General features: G+C 38.6%; 1 protein-coding gene across 1 annotated transcript in view; it reads left to right on the forward strand.

Annotated features, from left to right (window-relative positions):
* The window catches only part of ACACA (acetyl-CoA carboxylase alpha), a gene marked incomplete at its 3' end in the record, with an annotated part of 204,764 nt that overhangs the window by 146,382 nt on the left and 37,853 nt on the right, over positions 1-20,529 (forward strand). Inside the window, exons 42-43 of the mRNA XM_082708529.1 lie at positions 15,068-15,337; positions 18,847-18,944. Of these exons, the coding sequence (XP_082564655.1) occupies positions 15,068-15,337; positions 18,847-18,944 (368 nt within the window). The remainder of the gene's footprint in view (positions 1-15,067; positions 15,338-18,846; positions 18,945-20,529) is intronic.

Genomic DNA, 20,529 nt, shown 5'->3' on the forward strand with positions numbered 1-20,529 from the left:
GTGACCACTGGTAGCAGCTTTCCATGGAGGTGGTCATTAAAGAGCATTAATTTAGATGCTACGTAGGTAGCACGGTAGAGGTAGAGGTCTTTGGGGAGAGAATATTGACTGGATATCAAGGAATTATTAATTTTTAGGTGTGATAATATTTTTTAAATGTTACAGTTTTGCTTTCTAAAAAAGAGTGATGTGTTCTGTTGGACATACCTATTTAGAATAGGTACAGATGAAATGATCCAATGTCTAGGATTTGCTTCAGAGTAATGGGGGGTGAGTGTGGGACTATAGATGAAACAAGATTATTCATGAGTTATTAATCAAAGCTAGATAATATATCCGTCAGAATAGAGCGTTTTCTCTATTCTTGTATATACTTGAAATTTTGAAATTCATCCACAATAAAAACAGTTAAAATATTGTTTTGGTATACTAGTATACCTTTTTTGGCATGTTTTCTGTGCTTGGGTAAATTGATCTGATGCTGTTATGATCATGGTAAATATAATCTTAAAGGGACTCAATCAGAACCAGGGATTTAAACATAAAAGAAAGTAGCAGAAGCCCATTTCTGATAGTTATCTAAGAATGCATTTTCTGGTATTGGAATCCTTTCTCTTATGGTACACTGTTGATAATGATATAAAGTTGTATTCTGCCCGAGGGCCTATGGTCCTCTTCGTCCTGATTTTTACTAATCTTTCAATGTGCAGTTATAATCCAAATAACAAAAGTAATACACCTAAAAAGAGATAGGTTTTTATTTCAACCTTAGTTAGAATCCCTAGATAAATCTCATTCTGTAGAAAGAGTAATCTTTACCTGGGTATTATTCATAAACAGACTGGGTAGACTAGACCTTTGGAGGTGATACGTGGTATTTTCCATTTTGTGCACTATCTTTTTCAAAAAATGTTACTGTATATATACAAGGTGTGTGCTGTTTCAGTAAGTACACCAATGGATGCCAAAAGTAGATGAATTGGTATTAAGATGGATGCAAGCATTGGACCAGATGGAGAATGTCAGACTCCAGGAGTCCTTCTAATCTACTGCCTCAACAAATAGCAAAGGCAAGAGGTGAAGGAGGAAAGATGCATAGAATTTTGACGAGAATAGATATATACTCGTTAACACACAAAGTTGAAGCAGAGGTTTGTGCCATGGGGTAGCTTCTCTGCAGTGAGCCCCTCAACAGCAAAGAAAAGCTTCATTGTGCTAGACTTACATTCTGATTCATTCAACAGTGTAGTCTTTAGGAATGGAAGGCACCCTTGTGAACATGGGGCTGGGAGAGAAAGGGTTTTAACTAATGTAATTAAAACAAAAAAATGAGATTTTTGGCCACGTGAAAGCTAGCAGCACTGCTATGTGAAACCTCTTGCCATGATCTTTCTCTTCTGCTTTCTCTCTGTTCTCATTCTGTGTTTGAGCGAATGGAGACTAGGGGAATAGTTAAGTCCCAGAGGGACAGAGCTCTGTTCTTGCTGAAATTACAAGCACAGAGCTGCCTGGGCATGAACATGTAGTGTTTACTCTGCCAGTATGAATACAAATAGTCTTATTATACGGGACTCTGTACCCAAAGACCACACACACACACACACACACACACACACACACACACGAATAAAAAAAAAAATTAAAGGTTTTCTTTAACCCTTTTAAGACCCAACAAACCTGGGTGGAAAAGGGATGTCTTAAACAGCTGTGCGGTAGTCAGTCTGGGGGCCTGATGTTTCTCTTTGCCCAGGGCTTTAATAATCTTGAAATCGAGAAATCTGATTGTATTTGAATTTTTTAATTTGTTTTTATTTATTTATTTTGCTTTTTGTTGGTTTTCCCTTCTTGTTCTACTCTTTTCTCTCCTTAGTTGCCTATTTTCTTTGTTCTCTTTTCCTTTTCTTCAAAGGATTGACTTGGATTGAGGTGGAGTGGTTAGCTTGCTGTTTCTGAGTCTTTGAGCTCAGGAGGAGTGAGACTGATGTTCTTTGGTGAGCATTTAGTAACTAATGCCCGGGACGGCTGGTGAAGTCAGTCAGTGGCTGTAGCTAGATTATAGGGCATTGCGCAACAGAAATGAGGTTGGGGTATTAGTATCAAGCTCCGTTACCAGTAGCTTGCGCATACAATGGTGCATGTCCGCTGAGAAACTGACCAATCTAAAAAAGGAGTTTCAGCCCTCTGAACTCTGAGGGACAGCTGGCCCTAAGAGATGACGAGGTGTCAGTGGGATGTATTTCCTCATGCTGAGCCCAGTTTTATCAGAGCAAGTTGACTTTCAGCTCTTGCAGTTTAATTTTCTTTGGCCAAAGAGACAAGTTTGTCATGAACCTGGCACACTCCGTATTACCCTGAGAGTGATGTGAAGGGAAAGAAAAGAGTTCATGCTGATGAGATTTGGAGCAAATCTGTCCTATCCCAAAGAGAACGGGCATCTGAACAGAGCCTTGAGAAATAGTTTTATTAAAAAAGGAATAAAAAATTGACCTGTTAATGTTCTGAGAGCCAAGGCTCCATGTAAATGCATTGATGCTACATGGACATTAAATCATCATAATGTGGTGTTCTCCAAAGGTGACGGCTCTACCAGGTCATCATTGTGGGGATACTGCATTACTTTGAAGGATTGGAGTTGCTGAGTTTAAAAGCTAGCACATGGATATAAGGAATGAAGGTAAAACAAGAGCTTCCTGCAGAGTTCCCCCATGAATCGAGATGCTTTTCCCCATAATCAAACGGAGAAAACCTGTACTTATCAGACCATCGACTGTATGGGTGGCCAGGCTTTCTTCCCTGTTTTTTTTTCTCCCACAGGACAGTAAATAGGTAAGATGGTGATGGGACCAGGACTTGGAACAATTGAGTTCCATTTAGTTTTAGGTAACTTGTTTGCCATTTGAGAAAGAATATTGGCTGTTTCAGCAGAGATGTGACCTGCATTTTGAACATTGTACCCATGTTAAAAGCACACGAAAGAGAGATTTTCTGATGTGGTGTTAGCCACTTTCTTCTCTCTGTTTTCCTAGTTGTCCCTTCCCCATCAAGAAAGATGTAACTGAAGGCATGCCACCTTATTCATGATGCAAGTATAAGAGAACACATTTTTCTCATTGTCAGGTTTGAATGGCATTGCATTTAGTATGAATTTAGAGTAGGAATAAAAGAGATGTAGACCAAATCTGTGAACTGTGTTACTTGCAAATAGCTCCAAAGATGAGTTGTCTAGGGCTTTTTTTTTTTTTTAATAGTTTCAAGTAAAGATGAAAATTGTGAAAAATGTGATTGCAACATGGACTAAACGTATTTCAGCTCTAGCGGCTATGATGCTACAGTGATGGGCATCGTATGTAAATACACAGCTAGATGAATGTGTGCTGTTGAGCCTGGATGCAGAGGAAATGCTGCTAACCAACCGTTCTACTTTTACTGCTTCTCAATTTTGGAGGAATTGTTTTCATTTTCCTGCCAGTTTGCTAACCTGTTTTGATCATTTGGTGGAAGCTGTAATTGCAGGTGGGAACATCTCGAGTAACAGTTCACAATCCACTGCAGCTGCTTTTCACGCTAAATCCTGTTATTAAAAGGCTCAGGCTAAGATCAAGCCAAAGGTGGTAACGGACTTGACAGAGAACAACTTAACTTTGCCTGGTATAAGACAAAGAAAACACTAGCCTCCTTGAGACCATGGGGTTTTTTTGTTCTGAAATGTCACTAATATTCCTTTATTATATTTCCTTTAACTCCTGTGTGAACCAGATCATGAATCTCTAAATGGGGCAGTGATGAAAGATGTGATAGGCAACTTGTGTAGCACTTCTGGTGTGGACAGAAAGTAGCATCTTGTTTTCCTTACTCAGCATGTGGGCTTTTTGACAACACAGACCCTCCCTCTCTTCTCTCCTGTCGTAATGAGTAACTGAGATGAGAAGAGTCTCGGTTTAGAAGCAGTTTTAATAATTAGGCACAGGGCGTGAATTCCAAAAAGGACCAGTAAGGAAGGACTGGAATTCTTGCGTGGTATTAATTTCTTTCCTTAAAGGTTTTCTGGGAGATAAGCGTATTCCAAATTGAATGCCATTTGATGATCACCTTCGCGCACACTACCACGCTTAAGAATTGTAGTCACTGCCAGGCTTCATTTCTTCAGACGGGCACTAGGTGTCAGGGTTTTTCCTTCTCAGCACCTTGGCATTTAGACAAGCCTCTGGAATTGCCCTCTGTGGTGAGGCAGATCCAGTAGTATTCTAACCCCTTTTTTTCAGTTGGTATGGTGGGCTTGGCCTGGTGTTCCTCCAGTATGCGATTGCATTTATAACTTGTCAGGCAGAGATCTGGTGAACACCTTACTGTATCATTGCTTTACGTATTTTTATAGGAAACGTTTTTTTAGGAAGAGGGTGATTGAGGAGGGAAAAAATAGTGTAGATTAAAGTTTAAAGACTGATTGCCATCATGACTGGTATCTTTTATGCTCTTGGATTGGAAGGGTAGGGATGGTGGGAATTAGGAATTTGGTTCTAGAACTGCTCAGCCCTGCCCATAGTTAATTGTTGGCAACGTTTTGATGTTCAGTTTTAGCAAGGTGTAAATGTCTGTAATTTTTGTATTATAAAATATTTCAAACTTATAGAAAAACATGGAGAGTGATATGACAAAACCCCCTGCATCTACTGACTGCTTAAACAGATTTTATCATTTTGACACTGCTTCTCACTTTTACGTTGTTGTAATCCTTTGAAATCTCTCATCGGAGTATAAAAACAAAAAAAAAAAAAATTAGGAGTTAGTAGGGAAAAGAAATTGGTAAGCTTATAGAAGCCTAAAAGATTGGAGAAATTAATTAGTAGATCTATTGTGACAGTTTTTAGGCTGGAGCGCTTAACCCAAAGGACCTCTTATTTTAGAAAAAACACCATAAGCCTCTGTCTGAATTCAGTTGGTTGATGTTTTCTATGCTCTCAAAGGAATTGTTTGGGTTTTCCTGGACTCAGATTCTAGTGGAACCTATTATTCTTTGAAACTGTGACTGGAGAAGTGTGTGTATGTTAGTGGGCTTCAGTCCATTCCTCATGCACACAGAACCCAAATATTTTTCTAGTTTAATATTAGACTTTTGTATATTGTTTTACTCAATTTAACCTCAGAATAGCTCCATGAATGTGAAGCTAATTTGGATGTGCTTTTGTTTCATTCTTTGGAAATCAGTTTACCTTTTCATGCTGGGTGTAGAAATTGAGTCCATGTCAATCTTTTAGATATGTGTTGGAGAAGAGGCATATTTGTATTGCGGTATGCTGAAGGTGAGCTTTGAAATAGACCTGAAGAAGGCAGATCTGAAAAACAGCACCGTGGTCTGTGCACTGATTGTTCAAGTTATGAAAAGAGACTAATGGTCCTTGCCACCAATCTATCGCTGAAGATGGGGAAATGTTTGCAAGTGCTTTGAGATCCTCCGCAGAAAAGTATCACACACTGCTGATTACATGTAAACATTCATAATTTGTGCTTGTCTTACTTTTCATCAAGGGCTTCCAAAAAAAAAGAAACCCCACACTTTAATCCTCTTTAATCCTTTTAGGCTTAACAAGATAGGAATTTCAAGTACAGAAAAAGACAGGTTATGAAATATGTGGTTAAGATAGTTCTGTTTAAAATTACTATTTTACCCTCTTTCTAAGTGAGCATGTTTGGTTATGAGTCTTTGTTTAAAATAATCCTCACAACCAGAACTGAGCCCCTCATTAGAAAAATATTGAGGCTGGGGCGCCTGGGTGGCTCAGAGGGTTAAAGCCTCTGCCTTCGGCTCAGGTCATGATCCCAGGGTCCTGGGATCAAGCCCTGCATTGGGCTCTCTCCTTGGTGGGGAGCCTGCTACCTCCTCTCTCTCTCTCTGCCTGTCTCTCTGCCTACTTGTGATCTCTCTCTGTCAAATAAATAAATAAAATCTTAAAAAAAAAAAAAGAAAGAAAGAAAGAAAGAAAAATATTGAGTCTAATTTGGAAAGCTATGTCTTCCTGCCACGAAATAACTTCTAATGGATTTCTGACACTGTTCTTTTGGGATCATATCCTTTGCTTTGTTTTTTTCCTTCAAATTTTTATTAAAATTCCAATTAGTTAACCTAGAGCGTAGTGTTATTTTTAGCATACAACTCAGTGCTCACTACAAGTGCCTTCCTTAATCGCCATCACCTATTTACTTCGCATAGAACTTTTCTTAGAATTCCTTCTGAGTGATTACTATGTACTGGAGACAGGTGGATTAGTTCATTTGACTCTTTTCATTATTAGGCAACAAAGGCCCAATGAATTCGACTGACTGAAAATCCATTGGCCGACTACCGCAGATCTCATGGAGGGCTCCTCAGTCCCCTTCAAAAGTCAGTCCTAGAGATAGCCTTGAACAAAAGAAGGTACTTGCCAGCATTTTTACCCACTTTAGGTTTTAAGATTTTACTGAAAAAGGATGTGATATAGTACCCTATGTCAAGCAACTTTACAGCTCCAACTATAGGCAATGATGAACATCAGGAAAGCAACAGATGATACCAGAGGATGAGGTGTAGCATGGAGCATCAGAGTTCGACATCTTTTTATGTGATTAACAGGCCAGCCTTCTTGAACTGTAGTCAGCCAGCTTTCTTAATTTCCTTATCATCCAATTACTCCATTTTCAAATACCACCGACTGGTATGTGCTCTATTTCATGTTTTTTTTTTTCTTTAAATTGGTATGTTTACTAAAAGCATTGTGTGTATATGCATAAAATTACTATAGCCTCATGTTTATAAATATTGCAGGGAGAGATAATTCCCCTGTTCAAAATTGTTGTTTCTAATCTTCAGTAATATTTTCAAGAAATTACCTCAGGGATGAAATTTTTTTGCTCCAAAAATGGTATTTTTCTTACCCTTTTATCGCTTTTTTGAAAGGTTGAGGTAAGTTTGTTCAGCCATTTTTGAATTATCCAAGCATGAAAAAGAGAGTTTTTCAGCTGTTAAGAAAATTGTTTTCAGCTCTTTTATGTGATCATACAACACTAGGCAACAGAATATGATATCTAGCAGATAATACAATATGGAAAGGCATTGACATTTTTTCAGCATGGTTTTTCTGAATGGCACAAATTATGTCAAATATCGTATTGCCTTTTGGTTTAAAAGGCACATTTTAACACCCATACAGTATTTTCTATTCTATCAGATATGTTTTTTTTTTTTTTAAGATTTTTTATTTATTTATTTGTCAGAGAGAGAGAGAGAGCGAGAGCGAGCACAGGCAGACAGAGTGAAATGCAGAGTCAGAGGGAGAAGCAGGCTCCCTGCAGAGCAAGGAGCCTGATGTGGGACTCGATCCCAGGACGCTGGGATCATGACCTGAGCCGAAGGCAGCTGCTTAACCAACTGAGCCACCCAGGCGTCCCTATCAGATATGTTTTTTTTTCGTGAAATTCTAACATGAGTTAATATTGTAATTATTTTTTTATAGTATCTAACTAAAAGTGAAGATTTAATATTCCATACAAGATACAAAAGAGAAAGAGGTTAGGGCACCTGCATGGTGCAGTCGGTTAAACATCCGGCTCTTGGTTTTGACTCAGGTTGTGATCTCAGGGCCGTGAGATCGAGCCCTACATTGGGCTCTGTGCTTAGCACGAAATCTGCTTGGGAATCTCTCTTCTCTCCCTCTAACCCCTCCTGGTCATGCTCACTTGCAAGTGTGCATTCTCTCTCTCTCTCAAATCAGCAAATAAATCTTTAAAAAACAAAGAAAAACAAAAGGGGGGTAGGTAACACTTTATTATGTATCTATAAGGGAACTCAAGTTCAGATTATTTCTCACTGGCTCTTAGTTTTCTCATCTTCATGATGCAGATAATGCTTAGGTCCATTTCAGCTCTACCGCTCTAGAATTCTTTGTATTGCTGCTTCAGGGCCTTGTACAATGGTCCTCTTCCTGGGGCATTAGCAGTAGTGAAACAATAGTTACTGGAGGCTTTGCCAGAAAATTTCAACTTTTAGACATTATCATGGAAAATAAAGCTTTAACGTATCAGCCAAAGTCTAACCTATATTTAAGTCCACATAGAAAAATACTATTACAGCTGAACTCAAAATGAGGAGATAGAAGAAAGGCAACCATGGCAAAGATATTCTTTTACTGCTTCCCACAGCATAGCTATAGTTGATGGATGCTTCTTACATTCTTAAAAACACCATCCCGTCCTCTTTTGCCCCTTAGCTTTCCCTTCAAATTTATTGCTTGAGCTTAATATTAGTATTTTATTTTGTAGTAACAGCAGCTTTGGAAAGTGTGCATGTGTGTGTGTATGGATGTGTGCAATTGCACATTCTGTTCACACTGATAGTACAATTAATGTTGATGTCAATTTTGGTGTTAATTTTGGGTCATGATTAGTGTTGACACTTTGTGTCAGACTAATGACATTTATGGGCACCATCAGAATAAATGTTAATATTGTCATGTTTTTAGTATCTGTTATAGTAACATTAAACCAAGGCCCTCCCAGGAGAAAAAATACATGTATGGATAGATAGATAGATAATGCCTTTCTGTGTCGCTGGTGTTACTCAGCGAGAAAATGACATCTCAGGGCAGAATCCTAATCACTGTTTGGAGCATCAGAAATAATGATCACCTCTGATCGGGGGTTGTGAATAATTCATTCGGTTTGATTTTCACATCCTGTCCAGTGATACTTTTCAAACCAAATGTGTTTCTACAGGAAAATAATGGTCCCACTTCTTATGGAAATACTGTGGCACAAATCATTTTACCCACATAAAAACAGTTAAATAAGACTGTTCTCTTCTGCTTGCTTTCTCCTCCCCATTCCCTCCTCCCTCACTTGTGTGTGTTTATTCCAGAATCAGACTGTGGCCAAAGAAATATTTTCTCCCTTAGAACTTGCATAAGGCAGGCGTTTATTTCTGCTCATCCTTCACTCATTCACACTAACTCTTTTGATCCTCTTCCCTTTTTTCATTTTAATTAGCTTAGGTTGTTAACCCTAAACCTAAGAAACCTGCTAATCAGAACATCCTGTTATCAAAAGCCATCTGAAATTACATATTTTTAAATGATTTATGGCTATATTAATGAAAACATAATTGGCAGTAAGTGGCTGGAACCACTTCGTAAGTCAGTGGTTGGGAAAGAAGCTCATGCATGGCCATGGCCACGTGCCACAGAGCCTGAGTCTGAACCTCCTTGGGCCAGAAACGCTCTCTGGCAGGCCCTCTTAGGCTGCCACCCTCAGTCCCGGAGTGTCATTTTCCCTGGGTGTCACCTACATCAAAGCACTGGAGGGAGAGAGAGAAGCTGGAGCAAGGAAATTCAGCGATGGAATTTCCTATGGTTTTTATTTTTCAGTTAATGTACTAGGCAATTTGGGCTTAGGTGAATTCAGTGAATGTCAAATTCCTAACCACATTGTCACACTTGTGTATGCTTTTATAGTGACTGCAGAATTCTCAACATAAAATCTCCATTGTGTGTATAATATAGATAGACCCATCTATGTAAAGTAATTTGACTGAAAAACTTAGTGTCCTAATTAAATAGGGGGAGAATATGACTGTCTTCTGAAGTAATGACCCAATCCTCTGAGACCAAGCTATTCTTAGATAGCATATTTTGAACCATTTCTCCTGAATGTTGTGACCCCCCCCCCCGTCCCGCTCCTCTCTCTCTCTAAATCTAACAAGGGCAGGGGAAGTGTTTCTCAACCTACTTCTCATCATCAGACAGAAAGTATTTTGCATTCAGAAACCATTTCCAGTATCAAATTCAATTTTGTCAAGTGATTAGTTGAGTTTGGTAGAGAATAATTTAAAAACACAAAGCTGGAAGTGGCCGTGGTGCTTCTGCGCGGAAAGAGAGCAGTTGCTATTCTCGAGTTGCAAGCCCTCTTCCAATGACTGTGCGTCACAAGGTGGATTATTGTGTTACACATCTTTGCAGCTGTTACAGACCTGCATCTGTTGACGCCATGTGTTCCTATCCCGGGCTGCTTGTAGGAAGACTTAGGAGAGTGGGTGAATTGATACCTTGCCTGCCTATCAGTGCAAACGTCCTTTTATGTACATATGTTTGTAAAGCTCTTTAGCCCCCTTCAAGATGAAAGGCTCTGTATAAATATAAGCTTTCGATTTTAGTACATGTTTGTAATACATGTGGTACAGTCCTAAATATGTATTTAGCTGATAGGCACTGTTCTTGTCTATTGTACAAATATTGACTTTAAAAGTATAAATATGTATTTAACCATCAGACCAGAAAAACACTGAAGCAGTTACTTCTCAGGTAGAGATATTAATATTGTATAAACCTATATATACATATATTTACATTCTACTATATCACTGCAGAGCATTTCATTTTTAAAAATGAAATGATAGCCTCAACAAACTAAGGCAGTTCTTGATATTCTTCTCCCTTCGAGGTGAGTCTTGATTTTTAATTTTCATGTGTTTCTCTCTCTCCTTCTAACTTTATATAAATATGATCTGTTGCCATAAGACTTAAAGTCAGCTTTTATAAAGTGCAAGAAATCCTTAGACTGGTGAACTATTTTTCCCTTAAAAAAGTTTTTTTTTATTATGGTACATTAAAGTAGGGACAGTAATTTTCACATACCTGTCACTCAGTGAAGAGACCACTCAGTGGTCTTCTCTTAGTTCCTTTTTAAACTTATATCACATTGATAATTTTATAAACACATTAAGGAGAATTTAGAAAATAGAAAAAAAAAAAAAAAGACCCACACAATCCCATCTTTCCAAAAATAATTACCATCTCATTTTGCTGGTTTTTTTTTTTTTTTAAAGATTTTATTTATTTACTTGAGAGAGAGACAGTGAGAGAGAGCATGAATGAGGAGAAGGTCAGAGAGAGAAGCAGACTCCCCATGGAGCTGGGAGTCCAATGCGGGACTCGATCCCGGGACTCCAGGATCATGACCTGAGCTGAAGGCAGTCGTCCAACCAACTGAGCCACCCAGGCATCCCTCATTTTGCTGTTTTTTAAAAATTTTGTTACCCTTCCCCCCCAACACATCTGTAGATAGTGTTGTAACACTTACTGTGCCCTTACTATGTGCTAGATACTGTTCCAAGGCTTACCATGGATTTAATCCTTACAACAAACGTTATAGGAGAGGTAATTATTACCCCATTTTACTGATGAGGAAGCTGAGGCACATAGAGGTCAGTAACATACTGCAGTGGCTAGAAAACTGACTGAGTCTCTATTATGTCAGAGTCAGATTCGATTAGATTCACATTCTCCAAATCTGACCAAATCTGGCTTCTGAGTCTCTGCCCTTAACCACCACGCTGTTTTGAGTCTTATGGTTACTACGGTATATGGACAAGTTTGTTAAACCTCTTCCTTAAATTTAGTATCATATCATGGATATTTTAATATGCTATTTATAGGCTTCATACCTATAATTTTGTAAGGCTGCAAAGAATACTAATGATGACCTTATTAGCCAGTATACTTCCATACAGAAGAGGGAAAAGTTTTTATCATGACATTTTTTTTAACTGTTTATATTAAAATATATTAGATTTACAGAAAATTACAAAGATAGTACAGAGAGTTCCCATATAACCTAATATTAACTTCTTACATTATTCTTGCTTAAATGATCTTTTCTGCTGAAAGAGGTGTGTTAAAATATATTTAAGTGAAACCATTGATTTTTCTAAAGTCGACATTTTGCATAAGCGTAATATAATTATCAAAACTTAGAACTAACATTGGTACAATACTAATAAGTAAAATACAGGCTTTGTTTTGAATTTCACCAGTTTTTCCTCAGATGCCCTTTTCTGTTCCAGAATACCACACTGCATTTAGGTGTAAATGACATTTATGTTTGTGTTGTATTTGACGTTCATCTTTCCATATTGTTTCCACTAACTGCAGTGGCACTAGTCTGGAACATGTTTCCTTAATTTCTCTAGTAAAGGCAATTATGTGAATGATATTTTAAAAAATAAATACTAGCTATAAGGACAAGTTACTTAATTCCTCTATATCTTAGTTTTCTTGTGGCAATAATAACAGATGCTTCTGAATTAATAATCTGAGCACTTTTTATGATTGGAATAATTGAGACTATATGAAGTTAAGTGGTTGGTCCAAGATTACACAACTAGAATAAAGCTGAGATTTGGACCAAGATAGGCTGACATTCCCCAGACTAACCTCTTAACTCTTGTCAGTATTTGTCCATATTAGTATAGTACAGCATGTGATAGATGTTCACTTAATGATAGCTATTATTCTTGTTATTTTTAAAAAAATAAAATAGTTGAATGATGTTTAGGACTGTTATTCTGTGATCCCTAGAGATAAGTCATAGACAGTGTTCTAAGCCCTTGGTGTTGACTATTTTCCAAGAATCGTTTAAAAAATGAAATGACTATAGAACCAGCAAATATTTATTACTCCCATATTATGTGTAGGGATCCTGCTAGGCACTGGAGGAGATGATATAATGGTTTAGGCTGGCAAGCTAAAAAACGATCCTAGGCAATATATGATTAATTACCAAATGAATTCTCTACATGAATTCTCCTACTAAGGTAGGAGATCGGAGAAGAAAGAGGTCACTTGAGGCTAGGCAAAGCTTTACTGAGGAAATGGAATTTGAATGAATCTTTTTGGAATGGGTAAGATTTGAATAGATTGAGAGGAGAGAAAGGGGCAAATTTTGTATGTTGGAGTCAATATAATAGACTACTGTTTGGAATAGTTGATTTGTCAAACCCATAGGCATTGTTAGTTTTGTATGTGGGGACATTGAAGCTCAATGAAGTTATTTTTCCAGGGTCACACAATTAGCAAGTGATAGGACCTATATACGGATCCAAGTTAGTTTGACTCCAAAGCCCATCTTCTCCATTATGTGCCCTATTGTTCAAATAGCAATAAAATCTAAATTTCAGTATAAGTTGAGCAATAGGTGCTTTCTTGCATGTTTGTCCATTATGCTTCCTCAAAACAGAATCTCTGCTTTAGGGAATCTGACTCTACGAAGACTGGATAGCACTCTCCCTTCTATAATGGTACTTGTTAAAGGAGGAGGGAGGTGGTCGATGAGGAACACACTTTGGAAAGACATTGATAAAGAGTAGTGTGTTCTTGGTGCTGCTGTGTTGACACCTAATTAGAAGTCAATATTGCAAACATAATGACCTAGCCAATTGCTGAACTGACTGCCCAAGTGACACAGTTAGAGTCCCCAGGTAATAACAAAAGAAAAGAGTATTATTTGCTTGCCCAGTGCCACACAGACACAATGTTTGCATTAGCATGCAAATGATGAAGTAGATTCTTCAAGGCGTGTTTCTGAGCTACTTCTAGCCTAGGTGGCTAAGGTTAATATATCATAAAATTTGGTGTAAAACCCAATCTTCCTAACTACAAATGCATTTAGAAGAAATAGCTTTTCCTTCCTGAGAAACAAAAGAGATGTTAGGTTAGAGGGCCACGTGGGAAAGCAGGTGTAAAATATTTCTCCCCACACAGGCATTATATTAGCCAGCTTCTTAAAAACCATGACCAAAGTTATCCCGATATTTGCAGTTTCTCTGTGCTATATTTTGGAAGATCTGTTTCTCTTTCCTTTCTGTGTCTTTAATGAGCAGATAGAGTAATACCTTATCTCAGAAGGTGATTGGATTTTTTTCTGTGTATTATATCCATTTTGATTTGTATTTGGCCAATGGTATGATATATTAAATAGCTTATATTTATCTGTGGGTGTTTCATATATATATATATAAAATGCTGAGAATCACAAATAGCTGTGTGGAAAGCTTCAACCAGCCTGATTATAGTGGATGTGCAATTGGATTGAGGAATGTGTACTCAGAGCTTATGATCACTGGCCCGGTTGAGTCTGGGTGATGCATGTGGCTTTCCAGGGACGCTGCTATTTACATCTGTTAATGGCCCTTCTTGATGGCCGGCTCCCCAATGAGGTGATATGCAGCAGCCTGGGGATGAGGGACCAAGGCTGCAGATGTGGCTGGGCTCCATTAAGCAGGACCAGGAATGCTCGTTCATCTGGTAGGCTTTGTGTTTGGGAGCGAGTGGAGGGGGTGGGAGTGTGGGGGAAGCCAGAAAGAAATGGGGGGGAAAAAAAGAATGGAAAACATTACTTATCCGGGTATAGGGAAACAGACAGGCAGGCATGAAAAACTGCTGCTGTAACTGGGGTGTGAGTGAATAGAAAAGAAATGGAACTAGCAAATAAACAAGTAGAAGGATTGACTAGATCTCATATAGAAGGGGATTAAAAGAAGAGAGGGCTGGGAGGGTTTGGGAAGAGACATGTCACCCCTGCCTTCTGAGTCAACATCATTTATTTTGTGGCTGGACAGATGCTCCTAAACAGTAGAGATTTACATATATCGTTCCTTGCGTGCTTTGGTTTTCTGGTGCTGGGAGAAAGTGGCAAGAGTTGCTTACAAGCATGTAGTGTTGAGCTCTAGTGAATTCTTGCAGAAATGGAAGACACCTAAAGCAAGCTGGTCAAGAATGCTGCTATTACTCCTGTCAAATGCTAGAGAATAGTAAAAGGATCCAGGATCACAAAAGTGGTATAGTTCGTGACAGGTGATTCTCTTTCTGCTCTCCTCACATGTGTAAGAAGTTTCTCAGACAGACTCTCAGAGAAGATGGAGCTAGTGTCTTAGTAGACAGGGTAGGAAGTCAGGGAGTTTGGGATTTAATTCCCTGCACCATGGCATTCTTCCACATGTATCTTGAGTACATTTAGACTTGATTTTTCCATCTTTAAGCAGATTGAAACAGCTGGGCAATACATAGTAAACCAGCTAGTCTCACCACAATCCAGGGAAGTATGCTAGAATGTATGTTTTAGTTTCCCCAGGAAACTTGGCTCTTCACCACTACGTATCTTTATAGGAAGGCTGTGTCTAAGGTATAGTCTGATACCTTCAAGGAACTTGAAAAAAATTCTGCATGTAAGAAGCTTCTATTTATTTGTTTCTCTGGTGCCTTTGCAGATTGGCATGGTAGCTTGGAAAATGACCCTTAAAAGTCCTGAATACCCAGAAGGCCGAGATATCATTGTCATTGGCAATGACATCACATACCGAATTGGGTCCTTCGGGCCCCAGGAGGATTTGCTCTTTCTCCGAGCTTCTGAGCTTGCCAGGGCCGAGGGTATCCCACGCATCTTTGTGGCAGCCAACAGTGGAGCAAGAATTGGACTGGCAGAGGAAATTCGTCATATGTTTCATGTGGCCTGGGTAGATCCTGAGGATCCTTACAAGGTACAGACTAAACAAAGATAAAACTTCAAGACAATGTATGGTTCTCTTGCTCTATGTGTGTATGTGTCTACACAAATAAAGAGGTTGGGGAAGAGGTAGAGGTTTTGGTTCAAAAGTCAACAGTTACAAGTGAGCCATAACCATAAAAGACAAATTGTCTTTTAGTATATTCACCTGGTTTTTCCCCTCTAGCTTGGAAGTAGATTGCTGTTTCTTGGGTTGAACACTAGAGGAGATAGATATTATCTATCTTTAAACCTTTCCACTGGGGCTTCCAGGACTTATGGTCAGTCATTTACAAAAGCTCTTGTATCCTCAGCTTCTTCTCTGATTGTTCTCTACTTGAAATCTGCCTATCCTCTGAAGATACTGCTTTCCCTGTAGCCCTCTTACAGAGTGACTGATCTCTCTCTCCTCTCTTTCCCTTGTCTCGCTGAGCCTGCAGAGGAAAGAGGGGCTTCTTTGTGCCTTATTGCTACTTCCAGACCCTTCTTACCCACCTTTCCCTCTGAAAAATGCCCATCTTTGAGTCTCATGGCATCAGACTGTGCCACACCACCACTTATCAGAGAGGTCCCCACCACTTTGGTCACTCCTTCTCATTCTTTGCATGTTTCAGTTGCCGGCATATTGTCACTCACTCCCGTACAATGAACCCTGTTATAATTCTTGGTAACTTCTATATCCATATACATGATCCATCCCATAATCCAGCCTCATAAATCCTTGACTTCCTGTTTACCCCAGCTGAATCTCTTCTTCCCCATGATCTTAATTTCAGCCCTACCTTTCTTTGCCACCCCTCCATCCTCCTTACATCCTCAGCTTACATTCTATGGTCAGTCATAGGTTAATCATTATAATTGTATAATTACCATCTTCCCTACACCCTCAACTCCTTTGGTTCTTTCCTCTTTCTGCTTACTCTGTCTCTTTACAAAAACCTTGTTTAAATCCAATATTCTCCATCAACTCACATACGTGAACCTGCATAGCTGAACGCTGATAGAGAGAAATATCCAGTGCTATAGACTGGTCTTACTTTAAATTCATTTGCGAACCTCCTGAATGACAATTTCACATCTTCTCCTCTCTCCTTCAACTTCCAAAACCCTCTTGCCCCATCCTCCCTCTTAGCGGATGACCTTGCTCTTCAATTCACTGAGGAAATAGAAGGAACAAGAAAAGAGAAGAGAGCAGCTACAAGCTCCCACATGTCTGCATCTGTGCCTTTATTCCCTGCCATCTCCCCTGTACTTTGGATGAACAGTCCCTGCTCCAATCTAAGGCCAGTCACTCCTTTTATACACTTAACCCTTTCCTTCTTACATCCTCGGGTTTTTTTTCCCTCTACTGAATCTACCTCTTAGTTCACAAATACTTAGCCCTCCATTCAGTATCCTTATTGACAGTAAAGCTTCTTAAAAGCATTGTCTCTTCCTGCTCTCTCCAGATACTCTATTCCCATTCCTTTGGAACCCACTTCAGTTAGGCTCGCACCCTCACCAGCCCACTGTAGCTGCTTTGTCAGGGTCACCGTGGGTTCCACACTATGAAATTCTGTCACGACTCTCAGTCTTCATCTGAGTTTTTCAGTGTCTTAGTAGCCTTTGACACTGTTGATCATTTCTTCATCCTTGAAATATTTTTCTCCTCTTGGCTTCTAGGACCCCAGAGTCTCCTTTTTTATCTTCCTATCTGCTCCTTACCCGTTTCCTTCACTGAGTCATCTTTTAAATGTAAGAGTGTTCCAGGGGATGATGGAAATATTCTCTATTTTGATTGTGATGGTGATTTCCCAAGCATCTATATTCCAGAACTCATCACATACAGTACTTAAAATCAGTGAATTTTATTGCATGTAAATTATACTTCAGTAGAATTCATATTAAAAGTGTATGGAAATTGTTGGTGACTATGTTTCTTTTGGGGGTGATGGAAATGCCCTAGAATCAGAGAGTGGTGATGGTTGCACAACATCAGAATATACTTAAAAACTACTGAATTGTTCATTTTTAAATGGCCAGTTTTGGGGCACCTGGCTGGCTTAGTTGGTGGAGCATATGACTCTTGATCTCAGGGTCATGAGTTCAAGCCCCACATTAGGTGTAGAACTTACTAAAAAAAATATGACCAGTTTTATGTTACATGAATTTTAAGCCAAGGTCCTACATAGCCTGGCCTTACAGTACCACCCTGCCCTCTTTTCTTGCTGCGGACAGTCGCATTCCATGCTAGCTCCACAGGCCTGCTTACTCTTTCTGGAACTTCATGAGGCACACTCCTGTCTCCATGCTTCTGCACCTACAGTTCCTTCAGCCTAGAATTCCGAACCCCAACCCCATCCTGATAGCCTCATGTTTTGTTTCTTCTGTTCTTCAAGACCTTATTCAAATGCCACTTTCAATGAAGCCTTCCCTGGGCTCTCCTTCCTAAAGGTTCAACTCTTGCAACACTCTTTTTTCTTTTCCTGAAACATTATTCTCATTAATAGTATATGTTTTATTTATTGGTATATTTTCTGTCTCTCTCACTGGAACGTAAGTTCCACAAGGCCAGGAAATTTTGTTGGTTTTGTTCATCCCTATTTTTCCAGTGCCTAGAACAGTATCTTGCCCATAAGAGGTACTTGGTAAAGACATGGTAACTGACATAATAATGATCCTCAGCACTATAAGATTCTTGTCAGAAGTCACACAAATTCAGTGGCAGATTCATGTCTCTTCCGTGTTGTGCTCACTGTGGGTGAAATTCATTGAGTTGAACACTGGCCTAATTTCTCACAGTATTTAAAACGTCTCCTCTGCTTACTTTATTATTTTTTTTGACTGCATGACTAATTCACGTAATTTAAACACATGTGTTCTATAACCCTACCTTGTGAGTGTGTGATGTATTGCAAACGTAAATAATTATGAAAAGTTAGTGTGATTTTTAAAATGTAAATAGGAATTATGAGTTTACTGAAAACAGCAAAAGGCATGAATTCAGTGTTCACTGGTGATTATCACTGCATAGAGTTCTGATTTTAATATTACCTTTCCAGTTTTGTGATCCTTTCAATGATCTCTTACCCATTTATATTTTGATGGAACTATGAATTTGAGAAAGTAAAGAATAGTAATCCACACAGTTCTTTAATTTTGTGCTGATGTCTTTAATAGAGGTGTCACAAAAGATTGGAAAATGACCCTTTAACCCTGATGAAAATGAAATGGATGGAATATACTTGCAGTTGTAGCTACAAGATATCTTGTTTCAAGGATAGTCAGTGACTAGAGAAATAAGAACCTTCCACCTTTCAAAGGAGGACTGTCTATTGCTGGTATTCTGTTAGTCAGAAACTTAAAGAAGTGATGTGGCAATTTTTTTTTTTTTATTACTACTGGTTTTTTTAGCCATGTGGCAATTTAAAGTTAGCTTTGGAGCTGTGTTGTGCATGCTCTGCTGTGTCTTCTGGTTATGTGCTGATGGCAAATAATGAGTTAAAAACTATTTGTGCTTCACAGGGATACAAATATTTATATCTGACCCCTCAGGATTATAAGAGAGTCAGTGCTCTCAACTCTGTCCACTGTGAGCATGTAGAGGACGAAGGAGAATCCAGGTAGGTATATATGTCATAGAATAATTTGGCCATAGATTAGAGAAAGGAGAATATGATCATTTCTTCCTCACTGTCCTGCTGATCATGACCTTGAAGAGCAATCCAGATTGCTTGTTATGTAATCAGGGAGTCTTAAGTTTGAATCATAGCTCTACTACTCAGTAGCTGAAAGAACTTATTGATTGATGGGAGGTTTTTAAATTATGTTTAAAATATTTCTTCGTTTTAGAAAAAAAGTTGGAAATTGTAAATAATTATGAAGAAGAAATAAAAATCAGCTATAATCCTACCAAGATAGTAATTTTTTTGAAGGTTTATTTATTATTTTAGAGAGGGTGAAAATGCAAGCAGGGGGAGGGACAGAAGGAGAGATAGAGAGAGAAAATCTCCAGCAGACTCCCCACTGAGCACTGAGCTTCACATGGGGGCTCGATCTCATAACCCTGAGATCATAACCTGAGCTGAAATCAAGAGTCGGACTCAACCAAGTGAGCCACCCAGGCATCCTGAGAGATAACTACTATTAATGTATATTATATTCTTGCTGCCTTTTCTGTGTATATATGCCTCCTTTCTACATAATCAGAATCATAATGGAAAAACTTTTGTAATTTGTTCTTTTTACTAAAAACTATTTTGGGGGAAATTTTGTATATTCTTAAAATATTATATAAGAATATGATATTTAATGGCTTCATATTAATTTATCAAAATAAATATATATTTTTTGAACATTCAGACTGTTCCTACTATTTACTGCTACATTCCTGGGCTAAATGTTTTTTTGTTTTTGTTTTGTTTTTTAAAGATTTTTGTTTATTTATTTGACAGAGATCACAAGGAGGCAGAGAGGCAGGCAGAGAGAGAGGGGGGAAGCAGGCTCCCTGCTGAGCAGAGAGCCCGATGCTGGGCTGGACTCCAGGACCTTGAGAGTGTGACCTGAGCTGAAGGCAGAGGCTTAACCCACTGGGCCACCCAGGCGCCCCTAAATGTTGTTTATTTTTATAAAAACTTTTAGGAATCTCTCTCATTATTCCCTTTGGACTAATTTCTAAAAGTGGAATTACTGGCTAAAAATAATGGCTGTTTTAAATATATTTTTGATAAATTCAAATTGCCCTCCCAAGATCTGCAGTCCCACCAGAAATACCTGATAGTTTGTTCTTCCCCCTTAATTTTCTGTACCCTTGCCAATATTGATTTTGTCAATTAATAAAATAAGATTAAAAGATCAATTATTATTATTTTTTTTTTTTTTTAATTTGACAGAGAGAAATCACAAGTAGGCAGAGAGACAGGCAGAGAGAAGGTGAAGCAGGTTCCCCGCTGAGCAGAGAGCCCAATGTGGGGCCTGATCCCAGGACCCTGGGATCACGACCTGAGTAGAAGGCAGAGGCTTTAACCAACTAAGCCACCCAGGTGCCCCTATTTTAACTATTCTAATGGGGCAGATTTCCCTGCATTGTTAATTTTTCCCCCTGTGTTTTACTAGCTATTTTTATCTTTTTATATTAGGCTCATTTTTTTTAATAACCAGAAACTTTCCATAATGATTTTAATTCAAATTATATTACATTTATCAATT

Source organism: Mustela nivalis, assembly GCF_964662115.1.
Source record: "Mustela nivalis genome assembly, chromosome: 17".
NCBI classification, from domain to species: domain Eukaryota; kingdom Metazoa; phylum Chordata; class Mammalia; order Carnivora; family Mustelidae; genus Mustela; species Mustela nivalis.